We start from the raw sequence: 8,779 nt of genomic DNA, 5'->3' as shown, positions 1-8,779 counted from the left end.
TTTTAGCTGCTACTTGCGACTCTTATTTGCGACTTGTCACGGAAATCGCAGTTAGACTCCATAGCGTACTGCAGAGATGGACGTAGTACGAACTTCGGCCAACAGATGCCACAGTTAACCGCGCTTTTTAGTTGCTACTTGTGACTCTTAGTTGCGACTTGTCACTGAAATCGCAGAAAGCAGTGCTAAATTCGACCAATAGATGGCTCACGTCTTTGAATGTGAAATACTACTTGCGACTGCTAACTGTGACTGAAATCGCAGTTAGATTTTGTAAAGTTGCTACTGTGATATCTGTGACTTCTCAGTCACTGCGATTTCTAACAGATACGCGATTTCCTGCCCACCACTATAAGGGAGTGTGAGTCTAATGTTAACAATGTTTGAAGGTGTGTTTGTCTGTAAACACGGTCTGCAGTTGTGTAAGAGTTTGGCTGATGGTTGTGAGGGGCCATGCACACCAGATAGGCTGTGTTCCCTCAGGGATTGTATGTTTAATGCTACATTATGTGTTCCCATAATTATGAAGCATTGCACTAACTGAAGAGGGTTCTCAACTAATGAGACGACACATTTCAATGACTTAAGCGAATTTGTAAATTGCATTTCATTGTGGTTGCAAGGTGTCTTATCCCTAAGACCAAGTTTTCTTCTGTGAACAGTCATCAGTCTTTCGGCAAGAAACGGGAAAAATTACATATAAGAGCGAAATACATGACACACCATATTGCTTGTGAATGTGAAGTTTATTAAGTTGTCAGTTTGCTTGGTGTCCAATATCAGCCAGCAGTCGTAAAGTAAGAAAATGGAAGCAGTAATTGTTTGCGGGGGTAGCTGTGTTTACTAGATGGGGGACTAAGCGAAATGTGGGTGCAGAAGCGCCCCTGTCGGCCAGCAGGAAAACTACTGTGCAGTTTACAGCGTCAAGATGGCGGAAAGTAGTTGTGCAAGGAATGATTAGACAGAATTAGCAGAAAACATAAAATTAGCGTGTGTGGACTGTATATTTCATATGTTTGCGTGTCTATTTCTGTATTTGCGTCCAGCAGGGGCTTGTGCATTGTACGGTGATATTGATTGATAGGGATTGTTGTGAGCACCTGTAGTTGTTTGGGCCAAATGCCAGGTATAAATTAGAGCATCAGTGCTATGAGAGTATACTTACACCATTTTTGGACCACTGAACTGTTGCTCTGTGTAGTGGCAATTCCTCTTTCATAGCATGCAAGTGATACTCAAGTGCATTGTTAATTGATGTATGTTGTGTGGCCGAATTTCTGCCAGAAATTATTGAAGGAGAATAGGATAGTACACTGAGTGTTAATGAATGTGCTGGAGGCAGGTGTTGTAGTTAACTCATTTAGATAGCACTGCCAAGAGTGTACTTTGGTTGTGTTATGTTGATTATTAGATACATGTTTGATCCATTTTGAACATGGCTGCTGTTGATAGTAATAGGCAGTGAGTTTATTGACACTTTTAAGGTGCCTGATGTGTTAGGGCAGTCAGATAGAGGACCGTCTTGCCTGGTGTGTGTTACACCGCACAGGTGGAACTGTAATGTTATGCAGTACTTTGGCTCAGTTTGAGAATACATACATGTACTGTAGTGTGCAGAGCAGAGGGATTGAGAAAAATGTTAGTGCTACTAGGTGGTTGGATGGTAGACAATGCAGTCACTGATGTTGAGGTTTTAAAATCTGAGTGTAGCATATTTGTTTCAGTTATAGGCAGAGATTCTTTCTCATGCAGTGGCCGCATTTCATCTGCTGTAGAACTTGTTTGATCCCAGAAATAGCATTTGCATTTTAACTGTGTGAATGGTATGTCTTTTGTGCTAGTCCATGAGCTGTAATTTTCTGTGCATATGTGATTGAAAATTTAGTGGGACAACTGCAGTTTACCAGTATGCATTATGATGCACCATTGTGTTCTCAAAATGTCTGTTACACCATTTGGCTTATGAAAAAATAGCCCCTTTACCTGCAGGAAAATTGTGATTGCATTCCAGTTCTTTAACTGTACTGCCTTTTGGCATTAGACACCGGATCTTGAGTACTTTTTCTTCGTGTAGTCTGGATAAATTAATCTTGTTTAGTTAATGAGTATGACAACCGAAATAGTCACTCATAATAGGAAGAAAGTTATTGACTTTTAAATTGTTATGATGTATATAAAGCATAAATTAATGATATTTTGACATTTTCTTTTGTTGCAGGACTGATGATGTTTTCTACACTTCAGGAAGAAGTGGAACTCCAGGCAGGATCCAAGGAACTTCCTTGATTAAGTCACATCTAACAAACACTGAACAAGTAATGTTTAATCCAACAGTACAGTATGACCCGCAAGCACAAAATAATCGTGTCAGTCTTTATGAGACTGTACAGGAGAAACATGATTTCGAGCAAGGAACACAGCATCATGTGCCAGTCCATAACCTTCATAGGATTAGACCACTTATAGCTCATATTTTGCAAACAACGAAGCCACCATCGCGGCATAGTGGAAGTAGCGTTTCACTTAACAGCTATATCACAACGAAATCAACTTTGAAAAGTCGCTTGTTTTCTTCATCTGCGACTGCTACTGAATCTACCTTACAAGTAATAGATCATGTAGTGAATCAACATTCTACTAACACAGCAAGTGTAGGATCTGCTACGCCTAACAGTCCCTTGAATGGGGAAAGGGAGAGTATTCTTAGTACTACGGTACCTCATGTGGATAGACTCACAAATGAAGAACAGTCCCTAGACACAGCTATGGGAGAAGTTTCTCTTGCTAATAGCAAAGAGAATTTATCTTCTGGTACTAGATCATTATGTTGCAATAACTTATCACATTCAAGCACTTCAGAAAGACCTAATCAAAAACATCAGGTTCTGTCTGAGGAGGATCTGAGTCAGAGTGCTGTAGGAAGCAATAAGCAGTTGCAGGGGATTTATACATCAGTTACAGATGTATCAATTACAAACATTAGCTATCCCAGCAAACAAGGTTCTTATACTTACTTAATCTCATCGAAAAGTGCAAAACACCAGGATACAAACAAAGAAAAAGTCACTACTGAAATTCAGGAAAGACAGAATGATAATGCTGGGATAAAATCTGCCAATGGTGGAATTAGTATGACCAGACTTACCACCAGCCAAAACGACAGTGTGGATAACGTGTTTGACAATAGTGACAGGTCATTGCCTTTGCATGATGTGTCTAAAGTATATGTTACTTTGTCATCCAATCCTCATCCCACAGAGGAAGCATTATTCTTTGATGGTGACAGTGAATATGCACCAACACCTTTGGCTTTGCCATTATTTGGCCTCGAAACAAGTTGGAGCGACAGTGATGGGGAAGAATATGTGAGGCGCTCAGTAGAGTCTTTTTTGCCTAATGACTTATCTCCTGTGAAAAATGTACATGAAGATCTTATTGATGAAGGCAACAAGGCTGCAGAGGCCAGTCAGAAAAATCCAGACAGCTATATACATTTCCAGGAAGGTGATGGAAATTATGAGGCAGTGAAATCGAAAACAGTCATGGTGCTTCCTGAGAGACATATTGGTGGTTATGAGAAAGGGTATGCTATAAACAGCACACCTACCTTGAGTTTTGAGAAATCACCAGAAAGCAATCAAAGACTTGAAGATATCAGTGCAAGAAAACGTAATGCACAAATGCTCCTCAGCTATAATGGTAGTTCCTCTGTTTCAGAAGTTCCATTCCAGAGGGATGTCGGTGGAAATCTCAGAGAATTTAATACTGGAAGGCTCGAACGCGCCGTTGACAGGATAGACAATTCAGAAGCAAAAATTGTCAGTCACTTTGGAGCTGTAACAGAAGATAACACGCAAGTCAGAAGTGGCATAGTCGATGAAATTGGATCCAGAAAGATTAATGCCATAGGTAGGAATGGAACAAGCACACCATCAGCCTATTACAACTACAGAGGTGGCGTGAAAGATGAACAAAATGTGAGGACTGATAAATTCGGTCATTCTATACCTCTGGAATCAGTTGGCGAGCCAAGTATTGTTGACAGGAAAAGCTCTGAGATTGGTAGCACCACCACTGAAGAAGTGAGCGCCAGGAGAATGGCTGCTGGAGATAAAGCAGAGCCATCTAGCCTGCTGGAGGTAGAGCACATGTGTCGTGCCTGCTCACAGGTGTGCCACCACACGACTGCCGAAATAGGGAGTGCGGGCAGAGTGCGCTGTGGCTGTTTCCGCGGCTACACTGTCGCTTCAGATTGGCAGCACTGTGCCGGTAAGGTGCTGACGAAGAGACCTGCATGCTGCATGGGATAGCCCTGAGCGCATGTTGGCAGCGTATATTGACTACCCCGGTGAGTAGAGTACTGTTAGTGTTTACAAATTACAAGCATGCTTGGGATTAACAAGTGCAGCCACCTGTAAATGGTGAACTGTTAGAGAAGTGTGCAGTTTAGTAATATTCTTACTGAATCTAGTTTTGGATTTCTCAATTCTTGCACAGTATACCTACTGTTCCTATATAACCTTCTTTTTAGTTCCAAATGATTTGCAGCTTTTTGTTTGAGATTGTAGTGTTGATGAATGTTCCCACGTTCTATCGTGAAATCTTATGTGTATATTGATGTTAATGATAAATATTCTATTGACAATTATATTACTGTTTAGAAATATGGCGGAACTTATTACCTCATAACCTGCTTGATGGGAAAGTATGCCCAACGGAAATGTAATCCAAACGACCCCTCTGTTGCAGTCATAAGCTTTTGCGTTTGTAAATCACAATAGAAATATTTGGGAGCAGTCAACAACAATAAAATTAACCATATCTCTAAAACATAAACAGCGTTCACACCTTATTAACATATATTTTTATATAAACATAGCAGGGGATAAGTATAATAATCAGGGTTTTTCTTAATCTAAAGCACTGAATCCACATTTTACACGGATACAAAGTGAGAAAAAAATTTACAATGAGTGTAGTAACCTGTGTACTATTGGCTGTAGCACCCATCTTCACTGCTATTGCTTATGCTTGCTTACTGCGTCTAACGAAAAAATGGCTTAGTGTAATATCTACATAACTTCTCTTGCGCTATTCAAATTATTCTGGAATTTGCAGACCATTACAGGAGAAAAGAGTGGAAAGAAATGCAAACCTCAGAATAAAGCTTCTGCTATATCAATCCCATCAAGAGGGATGCACAGATTGCCAGTCATAAATGAAACGTCAGATAATGTGACACACGAGAGTAGCAATTCCTAGCACTTCAGGAAGTACATACTGTTCTTCTCAGACCTGTTGCCACAGCTGCATTCATTGTTGCCGTCCACACACCACCTTGTTCTGGGTGGTTTTTGCCTTCCTTCAAGCCACTTTCCCTAAACTTTCTTGCAAGATGATCATAGTTCAGTTACAATGAAATACACTCCTGGAAATGGAAAAAAGAACACATTGACACCGGTGTGTCAGACCCACCATACTTGCTCCGGACACTGCGAGAGGGCTGTACAAGCAATGATCACACGCACGGCATAGCGGACACACCAGGAACCGCGGTGTTGGCCGTCGAATGGCGCTAGCTGCGCAGCATTTGTGCACCGCCGCCGTCAGTGTCAGCCAGTTTGCCGTGGCATACGGAGCTCCATCGCAGTCTTTAACACTGGTAGCATGCCGCGACAGCGTGGACGTGAACCGTATGTGCAGTTGACGGACTTTGAGCGAGGGCGTATAGTGGGCATGCGGGAGGCCGGGTGGACGTACCGCCGAATTGCTCAACACGTGGGGCGTGAGGTCTCCACAGTACATCGATGTTGTCGCCAGTGGTCGGCGGAAGGTGCACGTGCCCGTCGACCTGGGACCGGACCGCAGCGACGCACGGATGCACGCCAAGACCGTAGGATCCTACGCAGTGCCGTAGGGGACCGCACCGCCACTTCCCAGCAAATTAGGGACACTGTTGCTCCTGGGGTATCGGCGAGGACCATTCGCAACCGTCTCCATGAAGCTGGGCTACGGTCCCGCACACCGTTAGGCCGTCTTCCGCTCACGCCCCAACATCGTGCAGCCCGCCTCCAGTGGTGTCGCGACAGGCGTGAATGGAGGGACGAATGGAGACGTGTCGTCTTCAGCGATGAGAGTCGCTTCTGCCTTGGTGCCAATGATGGTCGTATGCGTGTTTGGCGCCGTGCAGGTGAGCGCCACAATCAGGACTGCATACGACCGAGGCACACAGGGCCAACACCCGGCATCATGGTGTGGGGAGCGATCTCCTACACTGGCCGTACACCACTGGTGATCGTCGAGGGGACACTGAATAGTGCACGGTACATCCAAACCGTCATCGACCCCATCGTTCTACCATTCCTAGACCGGCAAGGGAACTTGCTGTTCCAACAGGACAATGCACGTCCGCATGCCACCCAACGTGCTCTAGAAGGTGTAAGTCAGCTACCCTGGCCAGCAAGATCTCCGGATCTGTCCCCCATTGAGCATGTTTGGGACTGGATGAAGCGTCGTCTCACGCGGTCTGCACGTCCAGCACGAACGCTGGTCCAACTGAGGCGCCAGGTGGAAATGGCATGGCAAGCCGTTCCACAGGACTACATCCAGCATCTCTACGATCGTCTCCATGGGAGAATAGCAGCCTGCATTGCTGCGAAAGGTGGATATACACTGTACTAGTGCCGACATTGTGCATGCTCTGTTGCCTGTGTCTATGTGCCTGTGGTTCTGTCAGTGTGATCATGTGATGTATCTGACCCCAGGAATGTGTCAATAAAGTTTCCCCTTCCTGGGACAATGAATTCACGGTGTTCTTATTTCAATTTCCAGGAGTGTAAACTTAATAATAATTACTTTAAAATAACGGAATATAAGTCTAACTATGACCTGAAACATGAAGTTAATGTTACGCATATTAGGCCTATGTCATTCTTTTGTTGTGCAACACAAGTTATCTGATAGTCAGTTATACAGTTTTCGCTTGTTTTTCAGCCTTAATGTCATTTGCCCAATATATAGGGGCAATTTATTAAACAACCTTAAGAGCATCTACTTCTCAAGTTTAAAATTCATACTAGCATATGCCTTGAGGTGTCTTAGTCTACCTTAGCTCTGGTGTACTGGTTGTGAGTTTCATGCTTGGCAGAACATTCAGAAACGCCGTTCCTGACACTGAGTTCACATATTTGTAGATACAAAATTGATAGCACTCGTTAAGTCTCAGTTTGAGAGGATAACTAATTGTTATTCTTGGTATGTAGTAGGCATAAGGAATGCGCGACTAGAATAGTCTGAAATACTTCACACAGAGGAAGCCACCATAAACCAGACCCGTTTCTGTGCAAGTAGGGGATCTTTCTGTGGATCGTTCGAATTAAAAATGTAATGGTGTCGATGGAAAGAGGTTTGCTCATTTAATAATCTAAGAGTACCGTGATAACACATCTAGGATTTGTTTTGGTGATTTTATTTTGTATCTTATCTGTTACGTTATTTTAATATCGTTTCTAAATGTCAAATTTCAAATTTATGCTATTTATTCCTCTGAGGTTTCCTGTAGCCCTGTTTTCATATTCACATGAAGAGCCGTGCCTAAGACGGACAGCTGCAGAAATATTTACTTCACTTTCATATCAATATTTTGTTCATCTGTCTGTCGCGTTGCTGTTGATATGGTTAAGAGTTCACAGTAGTACACTTTGACCGCAAATTACTGTAGGTGAATGAAGTCACATCGTGACCACAATTAACTCCAAATTCGAAAGCAGGGTCGTCGATTAAGTACAACACGTATTACTGAAAGGACATTTGCAGGGTGTTTGTAAACGAATATCGGGGTTTTAACGCTTTATAATATTTATTACATTAAACTTACAGTTATAAATATGTCAAATGAAAGAGCAACTCAAATAGTTTCACCAATAACCTTATAAATGTTCAATGTGGACACCATTTGTCTAATGGCACACAGCAACTGAGCTCTTGCCAAACGTTGATAAGTGTGTCTTCAGTGATTCTACGAGCAACAGCTGCTTCAGTCCGGTTTCTTAATTCAGGGAGGTCCGCTGGTAGCGGAGGCACGTACACACGATCCTTGATGAAGCTCCAAAGGAAAAAATCGATGGCGTTAGGTCGCGTGAACGTGGAGGCCATGCAAAGCAAGCCCTGTCATTGGGCCCCTTGCGTCATATCTAGTGCTTGGGAAGAACTCGGCTATAGACTTGATGTTTGCCGTGTGATAAATGGTGCTCACATTGAACATTTATAAGGTTCTTGGTAAAACTATTTGAGTTGCTGTTTCATTTGACATATCATTTATAACTGTATGTTTAATGTAATAAATATTATAAAGCGTTAAAAACCCGATATTCATTTACAAACACCCTGTATTGGGGACACCAACGTACTGACAGAACATAAGAGCCTCCTAGAAGGAGAGTGCTGCTGTTTATACAGATACTGAATATTACAGAATAAGCAAACAGCACAAACATACGGAGTTTCGAAAACCTTCCGAAACGATATATTCTAAATAATAAATAAATAATAAATAACGCTCACTGCTACACCACGCTGCAAGAAGCGAAGCTTGCAGCATTGCGCCATCTCCTGGAGAAAAAGTTTTCATTTCTACATCAACATCTACGTGATTACTCTGCTGTTCACAATAAAGTGCCTGGCAGAGGGTTCAATGGACCACCTTCAAGCTGTCTCTCTACCGTTCCACTCTCGAACGGCACGCGGGAAAAACAAGCACTTAAATTTTTCTGTGCGAGCC

At 42.8% G+C, this 8,779-nt stretch overlaps 1 protein-coding gene across 1 annotated transcript in view; it reads left to right on the top strand.

Annotated features, from left to right (window-relative positions):
- Nucleotides 1-4,285: 4,285 nt before the first annotated feature.
- The window catches only part of LOC126210293 (uncharacterized), a 160,609-nt gene continuing 156,115 nt past the window's right edge, over nt 4,286-8,779 (top strand). Inside the window, exon 1 of the mRNA XM_049939486.1 lies at nt 4,286-4,348. Within this exon, the coding sequence (XP_049795443.1) occupies nt 4,321-4,348 (28 nt within the window). The 5' untranslated portion in view covers nt 4,286-4,320. The remainder of the gene's footprint in view (nt 4,349-8,779) is intronic.

This window comes from Schistocerca nitens, chromosome 10, assembly GCF_023898315.1.
Source record: "Schistocerca nitens isolate TAMUIC-IGC-003100 chromosome 10, iqSchNite1.1, whole genome shotgun sequence".
NCBI classification, from domain to species: domain Eukaryota; kingdom Metazoa; phylum Arthropoda; class Insecta; order Orthoptera; family Acrididae; genus Schistocerca; species Schistocerca nitens.
Note: the sequence above shows the minus strand (reverse complement) of the source record. Positions and strands in the feature narration are given on the sequence as shown.